We start from the raw sequence: 27496 nt of genomic DNA, 5'->3' as shown, positions 1-27496 counted from the left end.
GGTGTCATACGTACATTTTCTCAGCGAACTCTTTCTCTTAACGCTTGATACTTGAGTAAATATGTGAGTGATTTGTACAAAATGAACACACAGAATCCTAACATTAAGACTCCTATTTATACTAGTTTCGACCTTAACGGTCCTACACTAATCTGCTGCCACGTTTCTCATAAGAACTTCTAGCGACGCCATCTGTTACTTGGACAGTTACGAAACCGTCTTCGAATTTCAAATCTTCCCGCCTGAGTCCGTCTTCGACGCGTGGCAGTGTATTAAACAAACACTACGAAAACACGCTAAGTAGTAATACTTGAATATATTTATAAATTTTGTCTAAGTCCCCGAAGACACATACTTTTCACTAGCTTTCAGTATTCATTATCTTCATAGCGAACTTAGAAATCTTTACTCTCGAAGCATGACCATCAGTAGCCATTCTTTTATTTTTAAGGGATGGCCATCAGTAACCATCTTTCCTTCAATTTTCTACTTATTCGAAGGACAAATACTACAAAACGAAATCTTCAGCTAACAGTCACTCATGTATCTTCTGATACATTGAGGTAGACTGGTATTCTCACTCTTGAAGCTTTTAAGCAAAACAGTTGAGTATTGTTCTTGGTTGAAGCTTTTAAGCAAAACCAAGTATTGTTTATTTGAAAGTGTAATATTTATATTTGGTTCCTCTGGTCACGGGGTGTGTGATTGTTTTTATCATTGAGGTGATTGGAAGTGAGATGTCGATTTCTCATATCTAGATGTCGATTTTTAGGTAGAAGTTGCATGGAGTAGCGATTAAGAGAAATGTTGTAAATTGGCACTGTTTAGGCTTTGAACTAATACTGCTATAGTGAATTTTCTTCCTAGTTTGGTATCCCCTAGATTAGGTGTTGTTGCACTGAATTGGGTTAACAATTTACTGTGTTCTTTATCATTATGCAGTTTATTTCAGTTTTGATATTTGTGATGTCAGTCAGCAGATACGATAACATTTGTCTTGACATTCTGTGGTGTTAGGACATCTGTCTTGACATCTATTTTGTAAGTTCCAGAATTTCAATGATAGTACATCTCAGGGAGTTGAACGAAATTCCATAACTTGGTCAGGTAGCTCTTCACCGTATTCAAGCTCAAATCTTTCCCTATCACATCCAAGATCTAGGCAGAATCCCATAATTTCACCTCAGATTCTATATCAACCTCTTCAATGTCGACCTCGATTTTTCCTTCCACAATTCTAGGAGCAAAAAATTCAGTCGCTACACTATTAGCTGGTATACGATTCCCATTAATTACATCGACACATAATTTCTTCGTTGGTACTTCAGATGTTGTTGTGATAGGGGTTTCTAGGGTTTGTGTTGTCCTACTCTCATCAAGATGTTCTCCCGAATTATCCTCATTTCCATCGATAGATCCCTCTTCACCACTACCATTTATCTTCCTTGAACTCTATTGCTTAACTGTGGTAAGAAACAATGGTGAGAGAACCTTCTTCTTTGGCCTCCCTCTCCCTTGCGCCATAGAACTATAAAGAATTAAAACCAGTTGAACTACAGAGAATCCATTAAAAATGTTCAGGGAGCTATTTTTAATTAACATTATTAAGTTATTTATTCAATTATTGACGGTAAAAAATATCACTTTTAATAAATGAACTCGACTACGTTAGCTAAGGCTTGGGGGCTATTGTTCCTATTCAATAAGGCCTAATACTATTCAATAAGGCCCGATAAAACTTTTGGGTGATCAAAATTCAATCTCACAACTTTACAAACACTCTAGATACATACTATCCTTGTTACTTTATATAATATTCATACTATTCAATAAGGCCCGATAAAACTTTTGGGTGATCAAAATCCAATCTCGCAACTTTACAAACACTCTAGATACATACTATCCTTGTTCCTTTATATAAGATCCATACTATTCAATAAGGCCCGATAAAACTTTTGGGTGATCAAAATCCAATCTCACAACTTTAAATCTTTATATATTTATTACTACAAACACTCTAGATACATACTATCCCTGTTCCTTTATATAAGATTCATCTCTCTTCCTTTATATAAGATTCAACTTAGTTTTTAAGTTCATAGAATAATCAATGTATTTGACCGATTTAAAGACTAACTACATTGATTATTCATTCAATTTAAAAATGAATTGTCTCCTATATAAAGGATCATAGATAATATTTTCCAAGTATAAAAATATTCCTACGTTTGATAGCTATTAACTTAAGCTTTAGAGTTTGCACTTATACCCCATTAATACTATAGGTCAATCGAACACACCATTAACATTTGTTTTCACTTATTTTATATCCCCATCTTCCTTCTTCACTATGGTTATGACTCATCAGATAAATATAATAATTCTATGTAAATTTCACCTATTTTTTAACTATTAGAGAAAAATCAATTAAATAAATACTTTATTTTAATTTTTTTCTACATACCCAAATTTGTACATCTTCACATTCTCAAGATCAGCCCAAAAAAGGAGAAAGTTTCGATAAAATTAAAATAAAGCATGATAAAAAAGATTCTTCTTCTACATCTAAACTTCTCAACTCTTTCAAAACTCTCTTATATAGAAGCCGATTAAGTCGAAAACATCTCAAGCCGTTTAAGCCGCAAACTGAAGCCCAAGCTCCATTTTGCAAGAAACACTACAATCCTTCAACTCAATTTTCCTCTTCTTTATGGGAACCAAATATTCCTCACGTGCAACCGGTTCAATCCCAAGCCTCAGCTCCAAACCAACCACATCACTCACACCTTCCTCGGCTCGGTCACTTACCTTAGGTTCGGACTCCGGTTCTTCATGAAAAATAATCGAAGTTTCCACTGAAACCCCACTCTCATTATCTTTACCCGGTTCACTCCCCGACGATCCAGATCGGTTCGCCTCATCAACTGAACCGGTTTCTTTGCTGAGCTCCGGCTTCACGGCTCGTCTGAACCGAGACCGAGTCTTGACTCGCTGAGTCTCCTCCGAGTTTCCATCTTTGGACACGTGGCGTATGTCATAGGCCTTCAACGGTGGGCCACTCGCAGCCTCTGAAGCAATCGGCGTAATCGGCTCACCTTTTAAAACGGCTTCAACCGCAGCTTGACAGAGCTGCCAGCTTCCAGACCATAATAAACCCACAGACCCATAAACCGGGTTCACGATCCTCCCACAAGCCTCATATAGCAATGATCGAAAAATTGCTGGAAAAAAAAACCAAAAATCACCATCAATAAGAATTTTAGATATGAATTTTCAAAAAAAAAAAACTCTAAATTCTTTAGAAATCCAACATGCATATCAGATCAGCTCAGATATATCTGTTATTCAATAATTCAGTTAAAAATTCAACATGCATATCATATGCTTTAAATATTTCAACTCAAATACAATAATTGATTTAAAAATTCAACATGCATATCAATATTGGGCTCAGATACATCATTTATTCAATCAATTTCTGAAAAGTGAAATTTTACTTATAATAGTGATCGGATTGAGCAATTGTTTACCTGGACGAAGATTTTCTTGGCCAGAATTGATGAGGTTGGTGAGACCAGCACGACCATAAAACTTAGCAAGAAAAAGAGTTGCATTAGCTTGTGATTTAGGACACTTGATCCATTCCAAACATGGTCTTATGCTACAATCTTCACTACACCCTTTTCTTAGAACTCTGCATCCATTACAGGACATTCTCATTTTGATGCAACCCTTTGTTTTCTTCTTTGCTTCAATTTGATTAAAAGTATAAAAAAAATCAACTTTTATGTAAAATAGGAAGAAGGGTTTTTTTTTTTTATTTGGTTTTGGTAAGAGAGAAAGGATTGAGATTGTGGGAGTGAAGAGGCAATTATATAGTTGTTTGTTGGGAGTTTCCGGCGCTGTTGGGTTTTTTCACATGTTTAAGGAGACGCGCAGCTGTTTCTTAGCAATTGTTTTTTCTAGGAAGTTTTATTTTTCGTGTGCATAAAACAGTGGATTAATTTTATGTTTCTTTTTCATAAAATAATTTAAATTGCTAGATGTGTTTTACCATTTTGTTCGTTTTACATTTTTTTTAATTTGTAAGAAAAATCAATAAATAAAAATCAAATAAAGTTATATAAAAAATTTAGAGTGACAATATTTTCACACCATTTTTTAAAGATATAAATGTAATATTATTATATTATTAATAAAACACATATTTAATTATTTGTTTATTCAACTAGACAGAACACTTTAAATTTTAATGGATAATATTATATCAGAGATTTTTTAAGTTATTTTTTAATAAATTGGTCATTTAATTTTTTTTATAATAATTTGATTCTTTAAATTAATAAAGGGGATCTTATTTTATGTATTTTGGATACTACTTTTTTTTTTATTTAAGATACTACTTTATGTATTATGATGCTTAAAATAACAGTGCTTAAAATACTATGGTTTAATAAAAGAATTAAAAAAAAAGAAAAAGTAACCGTGCTTAAAATAACGAGTAAAAAAAATTTTAAGAACTCACCTATCCTATTAGAAATAATATTTTTTTCTAGTCTCATATATAAACAACTTAAAAATAAAATTCACCTTTAAAAATTGCTAGTATATTCTTTTTAATTTTACCCTAGAAATTGTTAAGAACATAGAAATGTGAAAAAAAAATAAAATTATATTTAAAATAATAATATTGAATATAATAATTAAATGTGACTTTTGTTTATATTTAAATTTATGGAACAAAAATTTGTTTCTTATACTCGAAATCGAAGAGAACTACTTAAAGAGTTGTAATGTAATTATGTCACTAAAAGCAATCAAATCAGGCAAAACTAAATTTCATATAATATATTTCATTATCTCTCAATATATGATTTTTAATTTTTAGTTTTAATTTTAATATAAATTTTTTTCTCATTTATTTTCTCTAGTTAATAATATGTGTATACGTTTTAAAGCGGTATATTCTATTTTATGTTTATAATGTGTGAAACACACTAATAGTTAGCAAAACAATTTCATGAAAGTCACATTTGTTTTGTTAATATATTATATTTTTTTAATATATATACAAAAATATTAAACTTTGTGTACATCCCAAATTTTTAGCTTAGTCAAGATATCTCTTTTAGTTTGGAGTTTGGATGAGATGATGGTTTATGGACATAAGAATGCACACGACTAGAAAAACCATGACAGAAGTCGTCCTTTCAGGTTAGGAACAAGGCTTATAAAGGTTCCCAGATAGATCATAGGAGCCAAACCTTGATAGAAGTCGGTTTATCGGGTTGATAATTCACTGTAACTGTGAAGAGGCATTTCAAGGGGTCGCATAGAGGTTGCGAAGTTGATATTTGATTTGCTAAAATTCATGATTAGTGGCAATTATTGAGACGGCAGACTTTACCTTGAGCATTTAATCATGAAAAACGTAGAGGCAATTCATTATGGCTAATTGTTGGAGGAATAAGAGGGTTGAATGAAGACTATATAAGGAACACCGAAACAAATGTTAAGGAATCGAAAAATATCTAACAAAAAGATATTGATAAACAAGCACACTCGAAACTAATATTCAAGCATTTGCAATTTCACCTGACTAGCATCAGGGAGAATATCCAAACAGTTTTCTTAGCAAGAACATTAGGCGCCCATCGTGGGGCCTCAGTAAAAATTTCCTGGGCCGCACAAAATTCAACTAGTCTTACAGCATTGTAATGTATAGATCATCGCCCAGCAGTCCTCCTCTTGAAATTACATAGTTATTGGCGGTCGTAGAAGCGTTATGACAACAAAATCAGGGGTGGCCCTGAGCACGGGCTCGCGGGGCGGGAGCCCAGGGCTCCATAATTTTAGGGGCACCAAAAAAAAAAGTCTTACTCCTATATATATTAAAAGAGAATTTTATATTACAAAATTTTTTGCTAATAATATTTCTTTAAAAATATTGGTTAACAAAATTATAGGGGCACTACTAATAAAATAGGCTTAAATGCAACTTTGGTCCCCCTATTTGTCATTTTTTTTTATTTTGATCCCCCCACTTTTAAAACCACCATTTTAGTCCCTATTTTAAGTTTTCAAATTTCTTTTGGTCCCTCAATCCATTTGGTGCAGAATTTTAATGATGTGGCGTGATTTTAGCCTACGTGTCAATGTCAGGTCATTTAAATATTAAGTAAATTAATTTTTTTATTTTATATTTTAATTTAATATTTTAATTTATTAAAATAATGTCATTTAAGTTAACATTTTATATTGTACTATATACTCCTCATGAAACCCTAAACGCCTCTTTCAAGTTTCTGTGTTAGCTTCTAGCCGCTTTCTTCCACCCCAATCGCCAACCTTCAAGCCTTCTCCACCATTCCTTAAATCCAACATCTTCTTCTCTTTGTTCAACATCTTCTTCTCTATATTTCATAACCGTTTCGTATTACACCAAAAAATGTCAGAAACAAATTTCTCTTTTGCCTCATCAAATTTATCCGGTGCTAGAAGAAGAGGTGGTAGATGTTTTTGTGGCCTTGAATCTCCATTGATGACTTCGTAGACTTACGAGAACCCAGGAAGAAGATTTCATGGCTGTGGTAATTACAAGGTGATGAAGAAAAAAGGTTGCAACTACTTTCAATGGTACGACGAAGACATGAGCAACCGAGCAAAAGATGTGATTAGAAGTTTGAAAGACAAGAACGACGAACTTGTGGACTTATTTAGGGACACCAAGAATAGGGAAGATTTACTCCAGATGAAGATTAAGTTTATGTCTTATTTTGTTGGTTTTTGTATGGTGTTTGTAATATTAGGTGTATTTGTATTGGTTGCAACATATGTACTCAAATGAGATACTCCAATGTTTGTAAATGGTTGTAATTTACTTTGTCTCTTTAATGAAATCAAATGGTTGTAACCTGTTTTGTCTCTTTAATGAAATCAAATGGTTTTGTGTTAACCTGTTTTGACATTGCTTTTGACAGTATTGAACAATTGAATTCTTCATGTTTAGTGATAAAAGTATGCATAACTGATGTATTGCATTATCTTTGTTAATATCACTACCAATTGAACCAATATGATAAATGGGATCATTAATTGAACCAATTGAACCAATATGTCTGTACTGCTACCTCTAAATTCAGAATTCCTATTTGGAATAAGAAATCTATTTGCTTCTCTGTACACATTGTCTGAAGCTGCACAGGAATAATATTACAATTCTGTTAGCAGTAGCTTGGTGATGCTTGTATCCAAATTCCTATTTGGTGATGATGCATAGAAATCTAATTCCTATTTGGAATAAGAAATCTATTTGCTTCTCTTATTTGGTGATGCTTGTATCCAAATTCCTGTTAGCAGTAGCTATATCAGTTGCGTTCTTCTTGAGCAGTAGTTCCAACCTATGATTGTTCAATCCTTTGTTCTCATTTAGAAACAATATTACAATTCTGCTTTCACTTCTATCCGAGTAAATTCTAAGGAAAACTATTAATATATGATAGATGTCTTACAAATCTGTTAGCCTAATACTTATATGCTAATATTGTAGCTCAATTGTTGGTGTAAACTACAATCCCAATTTTATATGATACTAGCTGATTATATTGAGACTGCAGACAAACACATTCAAATTTAAAGTTCATGGATAAAAGTAACAAAATTGTTTATGATACTAGCTGATTATATTGAGCTGACATTGTAGCAGCACTGTTATTTTATAGTAGCTGATTATTGTAGCAGCACTGTTATTCATGTGATTATTGCAGGTACATCCATCATGTCTTTCCAAGCTTTAGGATTGAGCTCTTTCATGTGATTCATTGATCTTTGCCATCCAGGTATAGTTGTGGCCCGAGCTGCCCTCCATAGCGCTTCCTTCATTATTATCCCAGGATATTTCTTCCTCCAATTGCCATATAAGTGTTTAACACACAGCCGATGTTCAACATGTTGGCTTGTCTCTAGAATAGCCGGTACCAAACCCTGGACAACAAGATAACAATTACATAACAATTAGATAACAACTAGATAACAATTAGATAAAAATTAGATAACATACCTTCTGTTGATCAGATATAAACCCATAATCCATTTGTTGCACGGAATTTAAGTCATCAAGTAATAACTTCAGGAACCATTGCCAAGAGTCCTTCGTTTCAGCTTCGACCACGGCATAAGCAATTGGATAAATCTTGTTATTTCCATCCTTACCAAAAGCACCTATTAACTGACCTCCATATTCCCCTTTTAGAAAACAGGCATCCAATCCAATTAAAGGCCTACACGTAGTTGCAAATGCTGCCTTACATGCTTCTAAGCATACGTATATTCTTTCAAATACCGGACCTGCAGCTGAATCTACACACTTAATGATAACAGTAGAGTTTGGATTCGACCTTAACAGCTCCTCAGCATAACTCCTTAGATGGTTAAACTGTTCGCGACCAGCACCTTAAATCAATTCTATTGCCTTCCTCTTGGCTCTATATGCTTGATGGCTTGACAACTTTACCCCCCACCTTTGAAGACCTTCTGCAACCAGGCCTTTACTTTTCATTTCAGGAGTGTGCCTTAAAGTATCAACAAATTTGCGAGCTAACCATTGTGTTGTCGCTTGTCTATTCTTGGCTGTCCTATGACAAGTATGTTGATCAACGAAGCTAACAACTTGCCAAAATTGGTTGGTAGACCTCTTGCTAAACCTAATATGAAATGGACATCCTTCAATACATTTGACAACAACTCTCCTTTTGTCATTTTTCTTGATCACAAGACTCTTGTTTTTCTCCAATGCAAACTCCTTGATGGCATCTTTGATTTGATCTTTATCCTTGAACATCATCCCTAATTCAAATTTTGTATCTTTCTTAAAAGTTGGATACTCCTTTATCGCATCTTCAGCATCACTATCCGTTGGAGTACGAAGTACTTCTGAATCACAACTATCATTATCAGAAGTGACATCCATCCTTGAAGAGTTTTGTGTTGGAACCGTAGGGAGAATTGTGGTCCAATCAATTCCAGCATCAGTACCTAAATCCAACTCATCAAAAACAACTTCATCATCATCCTCATCTTCCTCACTGCTCATTTTATAATCGGGATCAGATTCACTTTCTTCATTTGCATCCTCCACATTTTCCTCCTCATTTGCATCCTCCACATTTTCATCTTCATTTACATCCTCCTCATTATCCACATTTTCCTCTTCATCTTCATTTACATCCTCTTCATTTGCATCCTCCACATTTTTCTGTTCATTATCAACTTCCTCCTCCACATTTACTTCCTCCACATTTTCCTGTTCATTATCAACTTCCTCCTCCACATTTACTTCCTCCACATTTACTTCCTCCACATTTTCTTCAACCTTGTGCTCAACGTAAATGTCAACGACTTTAAATCCTCTAACGTCTTCCACAAACCTTAACACGTCGCTATCATTGTTCAACGACCTAAGTCCACGGGAAAATGAAAAGTTTGGATTCCAAATACCACACACACTTTATGTTACAATACCCCTGAGCTTTGATCATATCTTCGATTTGCATATAGGATAGGTAGTCCACATCCCAGTCCCAATCCATCTCAGTAACAATGTCACCAACATATAACTTCACTGGGTTGTCGACAAAACATCCCCGATGGTGTATTCGGAGTCTAACCAGTTGAGTTTCTGAAGGCCTACAACAGAACACGACAACACGACAAATTAGAATCTGGGACCACAACATAAACATGGAAACACAAACACTACACCACAACATAAAGAAATCAGAATCTGGGACCACATCAAAAACAAATCAAACCCTAAAAATGGATACACAAACACGGGACCACAACATAAAGAAATCAGAATCTGGGACCACAACATAAAGTAAACGCAATTTTACCTGGAGACGGAGCTGGGTGACGCCATCGAATAGTGTGACTGTAGCAAACGCAATCGAATAAGAGACAACGTTACTTGGGTTATCGAAACCAGTTCCACTTCGTCTTCGTCGCAGCCTAGGGTTCTTCGTTCTTCATTTTCTTTAGTTACAGAGTAATGATCGTAATGGAAAACAAACAGTGTGGTTTTTGTTTAATTCCATTTTGTTTATTTTCTATTTAACTTAAGTGACATTATTTTAATTAATGAAAATATTAAAATAGTTATGATAATATAAATCATTAGTTTAAGTAATATTTAAATGACTTGGCATTGACACATCAGCCCAAAACACGCCACGTCATTAAAATTATGAACCAAATTGACTGGGGGACTAAATCCAAGCAACAAAGTTAAAATAGGGACTAAAATGGTGGTTTTAAAAGTGGGGGGATCAAAATCAAAAAAAATGCTAAATAGGGGGACCAAAGTTGCATTTAAGCCAATAAAATAATGTAATTTCTCATAAATAAAATATAGAGTAGAATAAAATCAATTAATTACTCTAAAATTAAATTAATTAATATATCCATAATTTTAGCAACTAAAGATTTAATTGAGACACTAAAATTAAAAAAAAATGATATAGAAAATATTTTGTATTATTGATCCCAAAATTAAGAGTGAAGCACTACTTCAACTAGCTGAGCAAGATAATGATCCCTAAAATAAGAGTGAAGTTGAATCTTTAGCAACTCATGAAATTGGAAACTTTGAATTTTTAGTAGCTATGATTGTTTGGTTTGAATTGTTAACTGTTGTTAATGAAATTAGCAAAAGTTTGCAACAAAAAAAGAAATACATGTGTATTGATGTGGCTATAAAACTAGTAAAATGTTTGATCAAGTATTTGAAAAAATATAGAGAATATGAATTTGTAAATACTAAGGTTAGTGGTGAAAAGATTGAAAATGAAATAGAGATTGAATGTGTGTTTATTCAAAAACGTCAAAGTAATAGAAAACAACACTTTGATGAGAATTCATCTCAACCCACACAATTGAATCTTGAGTCTATTGAATAGTCTTTTCGAAATCATTATTTCTTATATATTATAGATCAAATAATTGACTCACTTGATAGAAGATTTGAGCAGTATAGCACATATGTAAATATTTTTGAATTCTTGTTTAGTATTGAAAGACTTAGATCATTATTTGATAGGAACTTAAAAGCATGTTGTAAACATCTTAAAACTTGTTTAAAACATGACGATTCTCTTGTCTTAATGATGACATTTTGTTTGAAGAATTGAAAGTTATTAGAGAAGCTTTAACCGTTGAATCAAAATCAAGTTATATGATATTGTGTTCTTTAAAGACTTTTAATTGTTTTCCTAATTCACGCATATATTATAGAGTAATATTGACTATTTCTATCAGTGTTGCATCTGCTGAAAGAAGTTTTTCTAAATTAAAATTATTAAAATCTTATTCGAGGTCTACTATGTCACAAGATAGATTAAATAGTATTGCGTTGATTTCAATTGAAAATAATTTTTTGAAGAACCTTGATTATGAACAAATTATTAATGATTTTGCAACAAAAAAATGCTAAGAGGATGATATTTAAATAATTTTAAAGGTTTGGTCATTTTTTTATAAGAAAAAAGACGGGATCAAGAAGAAGAATAATAATAATAAGTCTCTTTATAGTGGTTTATGTTTTGATGTAGTATAAACATTGATTCAACGATCAATATTTCTATTCTTTTTGCACAATGTCAAATGAAAATGTGTTTTTTATGCAACTATTTCTTTTATCCTTATGTATTTATTATTAAAAAATTATAGGGGCACCACTCTTGTGATTCGCCCAAGGCACCCAAATTCTAAGGACTGGCCCTGAACAAAATGAGTCGTTCTAGATAGCGTTCATACATTCCGTTAAACTGAGAACCGGGATGTGGGAGGAAGAAGAGGAACTTCTAGGTCCACAACCTCTAGTAGAGATGATATGGGATGATCAAGTCTCTGAAAACTTCAAGCCACCATCCTTGGCATCTTTCGATGGCAAGAGTGATCCTCAAGAGAACATAATTGCAATCAACAACCAGATGACAATCATTGGTGCCTATGATTCTCTAAAATGCAAACTTATGGCGAGAACGTTCAAAGACGTGGCCTTGCAATGGTATATGGGTTAACTCAAATTTTCAATTGTCAGTTGTCAAGACCTGACCATGAAAGTGGTACAACATTTCTCTGCTAGCAAGCATGGAAAGGTATCAACAATAAACTTGCTCAACATCCGTCAAGGATATTCTGAGTCACTCGGGAAATATTCCTCTCAAATCGGATTTTGAAAATGTATTTGTCATTGATTGAACTATGGTCATAACTTATTACTTCTTGGTCAATCAAAGATCCAATCATCTTCATCACTATTTCTATAGAACCTGATGATGAAGATTCTGAATCAGTTTCGCTAATAAATGCAAAAATATCGCCATAAACTTCCTTAATAATAAGGTCAAACACAACTTTACCCAAATGATCTCTACACTCTTTCATGCATAAATCCCAAAGTTTTTTTTTTCTATCGTGGGCATTTTGAGGAATCAATATGTTTCCCAGATCATCGCATTCACGTATAATCACCATTACAAAAATTAAACAAAAGAAAAAGTAAGCTAAAAACGAGAATACTTGAAGTTGCTTTGTGATAAGTTGTTGGTGGATAAAAGCTTTAAAAGACTACTTTGAAAGAGAGTTTTGAAATATTCAAATTTCAAAGAACGGAGAGTTTGGAAAAAAGACGTTTGGTATTCATCCACTAAGTGTTATGATTATGAAACGACTGAGAAATATATGTCAGTTAGAGTCATAATGAGCTTAGTTTTCCCATAAAAGGTAATCATTATGAAGAGAGAGAAAAAATCCCACGGAATATTTAAAGGGTCTTGCTAACGAGTGCCCTCAGGGCACTCTTTAAGCATACTAAATAAAGAAAATATTATTTATAAAGGTCAATATTTCAATTTCCAATACATTTTCAATACATTGAATACACGCATTTTTTAAAAATTTTACCACTTTACTCACTTAAAGAGTATCCCAAGGGCACTGACTAGCATTTCTCATATTTAAAATCAGTACCAATTTAACACTCTAACATATGTCATCATCCGGTAAAAGACAGGTGGTCAGGATCTAGTTAGATCAAGGACGAGTTAAGATATGGTTTTACGTGGACGAACATATGTCAGGATTATTTATCCAAACACTTCACCTTTCCAAACATTGTGCTTGGGGGGTTTATGTACATCATAGATTTTTATCTTAGTCGAGATACCTCTTTTAGTTCGGATGAGATGATGATTTATGGATACGAAAATTCATACGACTAAAAAAACCATGACAAAAGCTGTCATGTCGGGTTAGTAACTAGGGTCATGAAGGTTCTCGGATAGATCATATGAGACAGACCATGATAGAAGTCAGTTCGCCGGGTTGGTAATCCACCATAACAGTGAAGAGGCGGTCCAAAGGGTCACAAGGAGGTTACGAAGTTGATATTTGATTTGTTATAATTCATGATTAATGGAAATTATTGAGACGAAAGACATTACCTTGAGCACTTAATCATGAAAAATGTAGAGGCAATTTACTATGGCTCATTGTTGGAGAAATCACAGAGTTGAAACAAATACTAAATAAAGAACACCGGAGTAAATGTTGAGGAATCAGAAAACATCTGACAGAAAGATATTGATAAAGAAGCACACTCGAAACTAATATTCCAACAATTTCACCTAACTAGCATCTAGGAGATTATCCAGACGGTGTTCTTAGTAAAAACACAATGGTTAAAACGATCAACTTTTCTCTTAAATTTTTAATTGTAAAAATTAAGAGAATAATTTAAAATGTGTAATTTTATAAAAGTTTATTTAATCAATGTTAGAACTTATAAAACTTAATCTTTTTAACAAATTTATATATGTTTTAAAATCTTATATAATGTTTAATGATTGCCCTTAAGAAGATTTATACTAAGGTGACATCTGGCTTAAACTCTAGAGTACTCTAAAAATATATTTAGAAAATAATTTGTAAAATAAATATGTTTAATTCATAATTCAACGGTAATATTTTCAAAAATATTTTTAATAATAAATTTTTTAAAATAATATAATAATATAGTAATATAGTTTTATTATAAAATATAAATTAAAAAGAATATGCATATTTAAATGAGATTAATTACTTTGCACTATTACACAATCACTGCATCACAATCATTCATAAATATTATTTTATAAATAATTAAAATAAAAGTTAAATTTCAATAAATATTTAACGGTCACGATTCACCGGCGGTGTAAAATGTTTTATATATTTTTTTTAATAAGCAATTAAAAACTGTTTTAAAAACTGTTATATATTTGTCAGTGCTTAACAATTAAATTTTATTTAAATATCCTTAAAATATAAAAAAAAAATGTACAAATGTCTAAAGTCACGCGATTATAAGCTCGGATATGAGTTTTTTTTTAATTGTGCAATTAAAAATAAATATTTTACTATTACTTTTAAATTCTTTATTGTCATATTTAATTTATATTAATATTATCTAACATAAACAATAAACCAAATATGAAACCAATGAAAGTTTTGTTACGAGAAAGATAAATTTAAAAAGATTATAATCTTTTTATTAATATTATTTCATTTAAAATCGTGTCATTTTAATAATAAATAATTATTTAAAATATATATTATTTTATAATATTAATAAATCATTAATAATCATTTTTCTATTATATATTTTTAAAATATGATTTATAGTTTCTTATTTTCATACAACATTAAATATATTTTTTAATTTGTTAACTTCAACCATTACTTATACTTTTAGGACACCTTAGCGAAACCTTTTTTTAATCTTTGCACCTTCAAGAAGATTGGAAGTTTGAACTTTGAACCACTTTCTAGTTTCAAGGGAATGAAGCTTTATGAATTTATTTCCATTTGTGTGGGGACAACGTAACTTACTCTCATTTACGCGCGTGCTTATACTCGCCATTTGTGGATGCTCGCGTAATTGGCGTGGAATAACGCCATCATGCCACATTCAGATGCATCATATGATGAGCAGCCAGCAAATATAAAATTTTATACTTTTGCAATATCCTAAATTACCCTCGGATAGATCCCTAAATTTCAAGGTTTACCAAACAAAAACAGAAAAAGTTAAAGGTCAAAAACGGTAAGAGGAGCCATGCAAAAATGCACAAAATTCGAGGGGTGTGGAAATTAGCGTGTGGTACTCACTTGAAGCTTACTCGAATCGCCACATATTGAGGAGTGGGGTCCAGTAGCAGTGGTTTTTGAATGAAAAATAATAGAAAAACATAGTAAAAAATAAAGTTCCTGGTTTTTGGGAGTGAAAATGGTTTTGGAGAAAACCATAGACTGGTTTGTGGGTTTGGTTGTTGGACTATGGGCGCAGCTGAAGAAGGTAAAGAAAAGTAAATAATGTACTAGTATTATTGAGTAAGAAGCCAATGGTTTTGTGTTTAAACTTATCTTAATTATTATGGTTAGGGTAAATTACACAACTTAACCTTCTATTTTAAAACAATTTCATCTATTTTCTTTAGAAGTAAATATAGAACATAAATTATATGATAGATAGGTTAAAGACATCATATGCATAACCGCATGTTTGAATTCGCGATATTTTAATTGTATATTTTTAAAGAATAAATTTTTGTATTAAATTACTTTAAAAAAATCTTCTCTCTTCGGAATTAAATATATTTTTTTATTATTTGGACTTTTTGTGTTATTATAATATTTTAATATATTTTTTAATTTTTACAAAAATTAAAAATATCCTATATTTTGTATAATTTCATTTAAATAAATATTTTTATGATATTAATTAAGACTTATTTATTATTAAAATATAAAAAAATAGGTGATGCACTGACAGTGTAAAATATTTTACATTGTCAATCAATCAGAACCATATATTCCGCCAAGTCAGATTGTAATTTTTGGATTATTGATATGACATGGCTGAATAATATATTCTTATTGGATAACAGTATAAAATTATTTTACATTGTCAATGCATAACCATTTAACTCAAAATATATCTTTTATTTATAATTTTGTATAAATATATTTGTAAGGAGACTACGTAATATTCATCAAGAAAATGAGTTGATGAATTTGGGACAAATATTCCTCAAACCAAAACCTAGAAAATGAGTTGAAATGAAAAATAAACACAAAATTTAATAGACCTCGCTAAGCGATATGATTTTTGCTAAGCGAGCCCACGTTTATTAGAGACAAACCGCCTCTGGAGAAAAATATCTGGAACAATAAAAATGATCTTGCTAAGCGAGCTTGCGGAATCAATCCTGGCTAATGTCTTGAAGGTATAGCACGCTACAACTCTGGCTTAGCGGGCTTATGTAGAATTTTCTCCTTATTGCTCCAAACTGTGTTATCAAAGTCGTGCCTTCGACGCTTTATTGTTCAGGGCTCCGATATAAAATAATACCTATAAAACGAATGAAAAATGGTCAAATGGTACATAAATGAATTAAAACTCGAATACATATTATGCACAACTATAACGAAAACATACGCATTCATGCATAAGTTAAGGAAAAAGAGACAATAAGTGCCGCAAAACTATACACAAAAATAATTACAATTTGACACTTATCAAAGTCTCCCAAACTTAAACTTGTTTGTCCTCAAACAAGGCCAAACAAACTTAAAGAAGCAAAGTAATCAACCAAAAAATCATGAATCAACAAGGTTTGGAAAATGAAACAATTTTATGGTTCAAAATTAAAAAATGTACAAGCAAAAGAATGTTTACCACTATACTATAACGACACATAATGTGAAATCCAGAGCTAGGAAGGGAACCATCCCTAGGCCTCATGACGAGGAAGCATCGAGTTCTAGAAGCTTCATGTCACATGGGTCCTCATCCCATGCTCACGTAGACCAGGAGGCACCTCCTACTGAACATGATAATGTCCCTCAATCTGCAGACCCTTATCTATGAGGGTCCTTTGACACCTCATTATTGATATACTATATAGACCATGTTGCTAGGCATGTCTAGGCTGGAAAGGTATATTTGTTAATAGTTGTTATTTTTATGTTTTAAACAAATTCCCTACGACCGATATTGTCATATTTTATTTTTAACAGGAGCACAATTGTTTGAAGTCTGTTAACCACAACAAAAAATTCACAAGCTTGATCATCCCGAGTAGTGGCGGAGCTAGAAAATTTGTATAGAGGGGGCTACAAATCATAGATGAAGTATATATTTATAGTTTCATCACTTTAACATGCATGTTTCACATTTCACAGTGCAGTGGCAAGTTTTACATAATTTTAATTAATTTTTAGGGTTCGATTCCTATGAAATGTATTTTTTTAAAATAAATTAATATTTTACAAAAAATTGTCCAAGAAAGATCGAACTAAAGACACTTTGGATTAGTAAAACAAAGAACTACCGATGTGCCACACTCAATCATATTAATCTAATTGTAACATAACATATTCATTTTATGATTTATTAGAATTTATACAACTGCACCTTAATATTTTGAATTTTTTTGAAATGTTTGGGGTGGCCATGGCCACCCCCTGTCCAGCTGATGCTCCGCCCCTGATCCCGAGGATAATTGGTTCCAAAATGTCATCTGATAATCCGGTCTTCCCGGCTTGTGTTGCTCCGGTTACCAAACCATCATCCATGGCATGTTGGGGGGCTTTTGGTGAGAGATGGCATAAAGAAACATCATTTTTCCACTTCCCTATTGGCGAGATGACGATTACACTAGATGACGTCACTTGCCTTCCACACCTTCCCATCATGGGGAAGTTATTTGATCATTCCAGGATCAAACGCGGCGAGGTCCAAGAGATTATGGTAATTTATTTGGGAGTTGATCCAATTGATGTCCTGATCCACTGTGACAAAACTAGAGGCTCTCATGCCAAATTTTCATACTTGCAGGAGCTATATGAACAAAAGTTAGAGTTGGCCGGTGATATCGACGACGATGAACTACATGTTACACTACAACACGGAACAGCTACAAGAGCGCTTTTTTTGGGCTTTAACAGCGCTTTAAAGCGATGCCAAAGCCAGCGCTGGCATAGGCTACGAAAGCGCTTTTAAAAGCGCTCTGGTAGGCCCCCCTATAAGAGCGCTTTTCTGGAAAAAGCGCTCTTGTAGGCCCCCCTTTAAGAGCGCTTTTCAGGAAAAAGCGCTCTGGTAGGCCCCCCTTTAAGTGCGCTTTTTCCAGAAAAGCGCTGTGATAGGCCCACCTGTGAGAGTAAAAAATAAAAAAAAAAACGCAACATACTAAAGCGCTTTTGTAAAAGCGCTCTTATAGGGTGGGCTTTAAGAGCGCTTTTTCCAGAAAAAGCGCTCTGATAGCCCCCCCTATAAGAGCGCTTTTACAAAAGCGCTTTAGTATGTTGTTTTTTTTTTTTTTTTTTTCTTTTTTAGTAATCTTTGGCAGCGCTTTTAAAAAGAAGCGCTTTAGTATGTGGGCCTTTAAGAGCGCTTTTTTAAAAAGCGCTTTAGTAGCTAAATGAGGTATTTTAATGTGCAGCCTGTAATTTAATCCTCCCAGTCGACCTGTAATATTTTCGACCTGTAATATGTTTTCAGCCTGTAATATTTTCGACCTGTAATTTATTTTCGACGATATTATTTCAGCCATCAGTAAGACAATATATATATATACTAATATAATACCATTATAATATCCAAAATTATATATATACATCATTACAACATCAATAATATTATAGTACTTCAATTCGACACAAATCCTACATGAAAAAGCGCTTAATATAAAAATGAAACAAATCCTCTTTTATTTCTTCCAACTTAAGTCTCGGGTATCCAGCGGCACGGAATTCGTCAAGGTACTACAAAACAAAAACAAAATATGAATGATACATTTAGTTAAATGTAATAAATTATATGAAATTATCTTAAGTTATAAATTCATACCGTGAGCGGAATCTCTAATTGATTTGCCTGAAGGATTTCTTTCATAAACCTCAATACAAAGTATCCGCAATCGTAACTGTTTTTCTGTTGCGGACACTACATAGAAAACAAATAAGATTCTATAGTTGTGCATTGTTTTATCAAGTAGCATAAATATATTATAAGCAACATTGTGAAAAATAATGTACCTGCACTTGGATCCAAGTAATGTTGCTAGATTTAGTTCGGGATACCTGTGCGTCCCGTTGACTTCGGAACACTTGTATTGATCTAATTAACAAATATATAAAAGCATATGTTTAGATCAATCCCACAAATAAGTAAATATATATATATAAATATACACGAATATATATTTAGAACGATCCCACTTACAAATCAACGATGTCCTTCATGGCCGGATAATTGGTCCATTCACCATTTACCGAATTCAGATAATACACGACTTCCCTTATAGGGTTGATAGCAAGCAGCAACCAGTGTGCTCTATAAATAAAAACAATAGGTTATATGAAAATTTTGCTATACACAAAAGAAACAGAGATTAGATGAACAAAGAATGAGAAACTAACCCTACTGGTTGGGTATTATACGCCCAAAGATGCAGACATTCTGTATTGCCGGTGGACATGAATCTATCTACTAAGCGCTGTCTAACTGATTCCGGTTCCGAATCAATTGCCATTCCGCTGCAGTGGGCGGAAGACACGAAACGGAATCTGTTAGACAACGGAGTCCCGCGCAACACTCTGTCATACAACAACCTTAAATAAAAACATAATAAACATTAGATTATTTTCATTGAAATGTGTAAATAAATTATATTGTGGGACTAATTAAATAATATATCGGATGAGGGAATATTACCGAATGTATGAGTGCATGTTATTGACGCCTAGTTGATCATGCTTAAAAATCTCCTCCAAGTCATCAAGTGTAATAAGTGACTTGAATTCAATACCGAAGACACTCTCATCCATAACGATTTCACGTAAAGCACCATCCTTCAAATCGGACATATCAACCATTGTTGCGAGCGTCGACCGGTACCGAGGCACAAAAGCACCGCCTTTTTTTCCCGCTGGCTTCGGAGGACCAGTGGGTGGTACGGTACGAACTTGCTGCGTCACTTGTTGTGACTCTCGAGCGGATGCCTAAAAATCATATAAGTTATGTAAAATATAAAATCATGCAGATTTAGATTCAGATTAATTATTAACACTTTAAATGTACCTCTTTTAGTGATGCAACGGACTCCTCCTCCTGTAAAATCCCTTTACCCTTAACTGTGGGTTTTATAGGAGCAGTCTAAAATTAAAATGTAAAAAATAATTAATAAACGGTTTAGAATTGACATTCGAAAACTAAATGATTTATAATCGTTTTCAATATACCTCATCACTAATGGTAATGAGCTCCGAGGGCCATGCAACAAATGATCCTATTGCATCTCGCAGCAATGTCGTCTCTGAGACCATGTCAGGTACCGGTAGCATCGCATCATGATCTACTACAACATCCACCGATACTTTCAGGTGTCCATCCGGGAGCGGTCTATGGTGAAGTAAATCTCCCAAAGTGTTGTGCACTTTTCCCTTGCCAACTAGTCGATAACTCGGTTCCGATAAGTATAGTTGGCAAGATGAAATGCCCTAAACCAATAGTAAATATAAAGTCATTATCATTAATAAAATAGAACAATTTAAAAGGAAAAAAAATTATAATTACCTCGGGAAATTTCCTTTGATAGTTGATACTAGCCTTATCACTAGTTTCTTTCACCGATGAAGTGTTGCACTTTTCTCTCATATACGCCTCTTTATCTCTTTGCAATTCAGAGACTTGTGCTTGCAATTCCGCCAACTTTTGCAACACTTCTTCATTTGAAGGATTTCTTCTCCTAGGACTCTTGTAAAAAGAGGTTGGAGTCACACCATGACCCTTACCCCTCACCCGACCGGGATACTCAGGAGCATCTAGTGCTCTACTAAGTACGCTCCCCTCACCGATGGATGCCGATTGCGACAAGGTCTCCTGTAATTCATTTACATTAAAAAATCATTTATATATTAAAAAACATTTGATTTAATTAAAGACACAGTATTATACTTACACATTCAGTAAAAACTCTCTGAACTTCGGGATCGACAGCATGATCCTTGCCCACACGAGCTTCCCTCCACAACACATGTTCAGGAAGTGAGGTTTCCTCACTTTTAGTCTCCTCTAACTATGCATTGACACAAAAGATAAAATCGTCAAATAAAACACATTTAGACAATTAATTAAAACGCATTTCTATTTACTTACAATTTTATCCTCCAAGCGTGCATATCCCAAACGCCCTTTTTTGTATGGATATGCGGGTTTGGATGCTCTCGCACTATTCTTGGCACTCCTTTTCCGAAAATCTTCATCTCTTTGCTCTACAAACTTAGCCCAATCTTCTTCACCAATGAAGATCTCATACTTTTTTGGCCGTCCCGGTGCCTCTTCAAGAAAGTTTCCATCTTTATCCTTAAGATAAGTGTTTGTCAAAAAAGCTTTCCACCCTCTATATCTTTTGCCGGCCAAACCAAGTATGTAGCGTCTACGATCATCTGGTATCTCAAAAGTCCTCTGCAAAAAAACATACTCATAGTGTGTTAGTATAAGTAATTTAAACAATTTATCATCAAGATAATAACAACAATTAACCATATATGATATATACCTGAAGCTCGTCCCAAATCGCTTTTTTTTTCGCATCCAAGTCTTCGCTTTTCATATTCCATCTAGCTACGGAGACCGGAATATGCATACGAACAAGTGTACCAATATAACTTGTCAACTTTGCAGAATTAGGACCAATTGCTTGTTTATCAGAATTCCATTCCAATCGGTATACTAATCCTTGGTCTCTATGTCGAACGATTCCCTTCATGATAGTGATGCCTCATGCAACTTCTTTTGCTTCAGTATCAGGTGGAGCATTTGTATCCGTGGCATCTCTTTCTTGAGCATCTCTTTCTTGTGAGTTTTCAGGTGGAGCATCTCTATCCGGAGCCATTTAACCTGTATCAAACAAACTAAAGCACATTAGTACACTATTAATAAGCTAACAATCTATACAAGTAAAATGGAAGTCAAACCATGCATGTACAAGTAAATCGGAAACGAAATCGATACAAATCAAAATAAGCGTCAAAAAATAAAGTTGTCGGAATTGAACGAAATTTACATGGCTATGGTAAAACGTCCCCACGGACTCAAAAATAAAGTCGGTTTTCCGAAATTCAGACCCTAAGCCCGACTTTTGATTACGGGCAGAAGCAAAACCGATAAAAAAACAGTCCCGAAATGAACATATAAGTGCATGAGCAGCTCCGGAATCGTCAAAATAGTATAGTTACATGTAAAGAAGTCGACAAACGGATACATGGTTCAAAAGTTATGTACAAAACGAGAATATGCACCAAAATTGAATAAGTACTATACTATTGATTAAAACAATCGGTACAAATTGAATAAAACAAATTAGTCGGAATATGTATACTATTACCTTTATCACTAACGTCTCTTTCTTTTCTTTGTAGGATTGTGTTCTACGCGTCTCTTAACAACGCGGACGGTTGGATTGATCCAAATACCCTCATTATGATCATTTCTAGTACAAGATTCATTCTCATTATGATCGTTTCTTGTACAAGATTCAATGCCAACACCAATATCACCTTGATCTTCAATGTTTTCATCTACTATTTTGTTAGATAAAAGCACTATAGACCATTTCGTACTTGTCGGATCATTGACATAGAACACTTGTTTAGCTTGAGAGGCTAAAATGAAAGGCTAGCTCATCTTTGTACCCTACCCTATTGAGATCCACTTGCAAAAATCCTGACTTATCCATTCGTATGCCACTATTATTTTCAACCCACTTGCAACCAAATACAGGAATCTGAAACTTCGCGTAATCAAACACCAAAATGCGCTCGATAACCCCAAAATATGACAAATTTGCAAATTTCGGATTTAAGTCATTCGCACTTGATATGTGCATTACTTCAGCTACCAAGGTAACACCACTATTTTGCATAGTACTTTTATCATCCTGTTCTTTGGTATAAAATGTGTATCCATTAATTGCGTATGCGCTATAAGAAAGCACAATTACACTTGGACCATAGGCTAAACATCTCAACCTTTCTGTTACTGAAGCAGGATCTGAACGATACTTTGAATAAATATGATCCCTAAACCACGATATGAAACTTCGATTGTGCTCTCATACTATCCAGTTCTCATTTCTATTTGGATTTAAATCTCGGAGAGCAACCTTGTGCATTTCAACATACGGCTCAACCTCAATCTCATTGTGCAGAACATACAAGTGCGCTTGATCCCGTTCGACCATTGATACTGTCACAACTTTATTTCCAATTAGCCTTTTTCCTTCTTTTTTTTCGACAATATGAGATTTGGGGAGTCCAATTGATTGAACATTTGACAGATATTCAGTACAAAACTCAACCGCTTCTTCAACAACGTATCGTTCGGCAATACAACCCTCCGGTCGACTTCTGTTTTTCACGTACCCTTTTAATATTTTCATATAACGTTCAGCAGGGTACATCCATCTCACATAAGCTGGTCCGCACAATTGTGTCTCTTTCACAAGATGAACGACTAGATGAACCATTATGTCAAAAAACGAGGGAGGAAAATACATTTCAAGATCACATAAAGTAACAACTATCTCTTTTTGCAATGTTGGTAAGATCGCGGGATCGACCACCTTACTGCAAATTGACCTGAAGAAGAAACACAGCTTAGTTATTGCGCTTCTTACTTTTTCTGGCAGAATAGAACGTATACCTATTGGTAAAAAATGTTCCATTATAACATGACAATCATGCGTCTTCAAACTCTTTAACTTGAGGTCTTTCATGGACACAAGTCTTCTAATATCTGAAGAGTAGCCTTCTGGAACTTTAACTTCACTGAGGAACTTACACAATGTTTTCTTCTCCTTTCTAGATAGAGTGTAAACAGCAGGTGGCAGATATGTTCGTCTTCCTTTCGTCACGGGTCTCAATTCAGTTCTCATCCCCATGTTTACCATGTCATTCCTTATGTTAACGCCATCCTTAGACTTTCCTGGTATATTGAGTAACGTACCTATAACGCTGTCAAATACATTTTTTTCAATATGCATAACATCCAGGAAATGTCTTACGTACAACGACTTCCAATATGGAAGTTAAAAAAAAATGGACTTCTTCTTCCACCCACCCTTGACAAGTGAATGTGCAAAAGGCTTGCCAAACTGAGTGCTCACATCTTTCACCTTTTCAAAAATTTGATCACCTGACAAAAAAGGCGGGGCTGTACCATGTTCGGCCTTTCCGTTGAATGCTTTTCTCCACCCACGGTAGTGATGATTAGAATTTAAGAATCTACGATGACCGAGAAAGACATTCTTCTGACAAAGATCCAATCGTGTCGTATCGGTTTCATCTTCACAAACGGGACACGCCTTTTGACCTTTATTGCTGTACCCGGATAAATTTCCGTATGCTGGAAAATCATTAATTGTTCCAAACAACATCGCCCTCAAGTTGAAACTTTCCTTCCTATACCCATCGTAAACCTCCACACCGTTGTCCCACAAAAACTTTAAATCTTCGATTAATGGTGCCAAGTATACGTCTATGTCATTCCCTGGTTGTTTAGGCCCAGAAATTAGCATTGATAACATCATGTACTTACGCTTCATACATAGCCACGGAGGTAGGTTATAGATCATAAGAATCACAGGCCATGTGCTATGCGAGATACTTTGAATACCATGCGGGTTCATTCCATCAGTAGACAATGACAACCGAAGGTTTCTTGCTTCTTTTCCAAATTCAGGATAATCAGTATCAACTTTCATCCATTATGGTGAGTCTGCCGGATGTCGCAACTTTCCATCAATAATTCTTTCATCTGCATGCCAAGTCAAGTGTCTTGAATCGGTCTCACTATGATACATGCGTCTAAATCTCGGAATTATAGGAAAATACCATAAGACTTTAGCAGGAGACAACTTTTTCTTATATCGAGGGGCACCACATTTAGGACACTCATTCAACGCCGCATACTCGTTTCGAAACAAAACGCAATCGTTTGGACATGCATGTATCTTATTATAGCTCATGCCAATAGAGGACAACATCTTTTTGGCTTCATACGTTCGATTGGGAAGAACATTATCCTCTGGTAGCATATCTTTCATAAGGGCTAATAACTCTGTGAAACTTTTATCCGACCATCCATTGTCCGCCTTTAAGTTGTACAACTTTAACACCGCAGACAATCTTGTGAATTTTGAACAACCATCATACAACGGTTTCTCTGCATCGCTTACCAACCTCTCAAACATTTTGGGACAATCCGCAAGATCTTCTTCAAGCGCTTCTGCAATCTCTTCGACTCGATCACAATCGTATGTGTCTGTGCAATCGTCGTTTGAAGCATACTTCCTATTACAACTCGACCCAGCATTCCCGTTACTTTTCTCACCATGCATTGTCCAACATGTATAACTTCTATCAATTCCAAACCGTAGTAAATGGGATCCCAACTGTTTCCCGTCAACCTTATCCCCATAACAGCAACCCAAGCAAGGACACGGCATTCGAAGCGGGTCTTCGGAGTGCTTAACCGCAAACTCAACGAATTCCCATACCCCTTTCTCGTACTCTTTCGACAATCGGTTTGATCTCATCCATGTCTTATCCATGACTTAATTAAGCTAAACAAATGCTTCTTGGTTTCTCTATCAGGTACTAAGGAATTCTGTCAAGATAATAAATAGCTATCATCATAATAGAATACCTAATCAGAATACCCGATTTCTTAAAGAAGACATTACCTTATTTCAAGGTAATATAAGTCCACAAACCAAAAAACTGGTTGAAAATGAAATCACTAGTAAAAATTTGAAAGAGAATAATGTAAAATTTGAAAGAGAATAATGTGAATGTTTCCCATCTCACTTCATTTCAGAAATAAATATAGATATTTCCTTCTTATCTCTTAAAGTCAATTTAATATATGAGCATGTTTTAATATAGTTCAATCCATTTCAAAACTTGTAGAATTCCATAAACCAAGTTACAAAATAGCAAGAGGAAGAGTTGAAATGTTTGTATTACATTCAAACATGCTCATAGTGCACAACGATCATGGTTTAGAATAAAGATAGCATTTTCATTCTCAATCCCACAAATAAGTAAATATATAAATATACCTCACGAAATAGTATGCCAAAGTTTTCATGTAATCAAAATAACAGTAGAACTTCAAAACTTATACTTTTATATAAAACCTCACGAAACATTGTTCCAATAAGTCAACAAAACCTGAAGCATAACAACCTAACTTAAGTATACTTAAGTATAGTTAAGAGCACAAACCTGAACTAAGGAGAAAGAAGAGTGGTGATATATTGGGAACAAGGTTAAGCAATTTTCTTTTAGAGATTCAGATTCTGCAGATACAAAGAGGCAATCATAAGTCATCGTATAATAGAATACATTACTACTACCTTAGATACTTAATACAATTGAATAATATATGAATCTTGCTAATATGACCAATTCAAAGATTCAAAGATTCATGAATCAACAAGTCCTTAATTCAGAAGCAAACACAAGAAAAATAATTAGCACATATACATAGCATAGCATAGCATCAATGGAAGACATGAACATGAGTACTAAAAAAAATAACACTAACTTTTGTGTTCCTCTTCTCAAACACAAGAAAAATAATTAGCACCATATACATAGCATAACATCATTTAGTGAGAACATTAACTATTATCCAGTATCTTACCTTAGCAAGTCTTATTCTAGCTCTAGACCAACGTGAAATGACACTATCGTGTTTCTAACTGTCAAAGAAAGACGCAAAGCCTGCACCTAAAAAAAAAACAAATTAGAAATCAAATTAGCTGCACCTTAAAGAATAGGAGATAAAGAGCAGTTTCACAACTGGAGATAAAAAGCACCATTTTTAATTCATAGGTTAATTTTTCTTCCTTCCATGTTTATTCATAAAGTCACCTCACCTCTACAAACTACATACTACTAAGTGAGTTATTGTCTCTACCTTTTCAAATAAGTATCTTTAAGAGATTATATTGGATGAAAATGATTAATTAATGAAATGGCTACTAAACTAGTCATTTGCAAAAACAAAATTTTATCAAAGAAATTTGGGTAAAGGATGGTGGTGTTTCTTATTAATAATATCTATTTCTCTATATTTTATCAAACACAAACAATATTCATTTCTCTATATTTTTGTTAAAGGATTAAAAACCAGACTAAAAAAATTCATTATGAGTTGATTCAGTTCATGCAACAGAAATTTCTAAAATCATCCATATGTGTACCTTAGCAAAGTATCCGTAGCAAAGTATCATACAAATTTCTAAAATATCAAACCCAAATCAGTTGATTCATATAATCAATTGCAAATAAAATCATTCATATATGTACCTTAATAATGGGTTGG

At 33.8% G+C, this 27496-nt stretch overlaps 2 protein-coding genes and 1 long non-coding RNA gene across 3 annotated transcripts; all 3 read right to left on the bottom strand.

The window, feature by feature from the left end:
- Positions 1-2362: 2362 nt before the first annotated feature.
- LOC131647441 (LOB domain-containing protein 40-like) lies at positions 2363-3861 on the bottom strand. The gene is made up of 2 exons (XM_058917330.1): positions 3531-3861; positions 2363-3221 (listed from the first exon to the last, which is right to left on the bottom strand). Exons 1-2 carry the CDS (start codon positions 3718-3720, stop codon positions 2635-2637), a joined length of 777 nt encoding a protein of 258 aa, XP_058773313.1. The 5' UTR covers positions 3721-3861; the 3' UTR covers positions 2363-2634.
- Positions 3862-21066: 17205 nt separating this feature from the next.
- LOC131647440 (uncharacterized) lies at positions 21067-21811 on the bottom strand. Its single transcript, XM_058917329.1, has 2 exons — positions 21663-21811; positions 21067-21568 (listed from the first exon to the last, which is right to left on the bottom strand). The coding sequence occupies exons 1-2, from the start codon at positions 21747-21749 to the stop codon at positions 21248-21250; spliced, it is 408 nt and encodes a 135-aa protein (XP_058773312.1). The 5' UTR covers positions 21750-21811; the 3' UTR covers positions 21067-21247.
- An 86-nt stretch (positions 21812-21897) lies between these two features.
- Positions 21898-26898, bottom strand: LOC131647439 (uncharacterized). Its single transcript, XR_009297832.1, has 3 exons — positions 26813-26898; positions 26392-26465; positions 21898-22003 (listed from the first exon to the last, which is right to left on the bottom strand). It is a non-coding gene; the product is annotated as an uncharacterized LOC131647439 (long non-coding RNA).
- Between the last annotated feature and the right edge of the window lie 598 nt (positions 26899-27496).

The sequence above is a fragment of the Vicia villosa genome, linkage group LG2 (assembly GCF_029867415.1).
Source record: "Vicia villosa cultivar HV-30 ecotype Madison, WI linkage group LG2, Vvil1.0, whole genome shotgun sequence".
NCBI lineage: Eukaryota > Viridiplantae > Streptophyta > Magnoliopsida > Fabales > Fabaceae > Vicia > Vicia villosa.
This window is presented reverse-complemented; position numbering and strand designations above follow the sequence as displayed.

Bases quoted from the DNA above. Each gene is read 5' to 3' on its own strand.
- LOC131647441 (XM_058917330.1), bottom strand. From the start codon at position 3,720: ATGAGAATGTCCTGTAATGGATGCAGAGTTCTAAGAAAAGGGTGTAGT. The intron at 3,222-3,530 runs GTAAACAATTGC...TTTTTTTTCCAG, and splicing joins CCAAGAAAATCTTCGTCCAG to CAATTTTTCGATCATTGCTA.
- LOC131647440 (XM_058917329.1), bottom strand. From the start codon at position 21,749: ATGCATATTCCGGTCTCCGTAGCTAGATGGAATATGAAAAGCGAAGAC. The intron at 21,569-21,662 runs GTATATATCATA...GTTTTTTTGCAG, and splicing joins CGATTTGGGACGAGCTTCAG to AGGACTTTTGAGATACCAGA.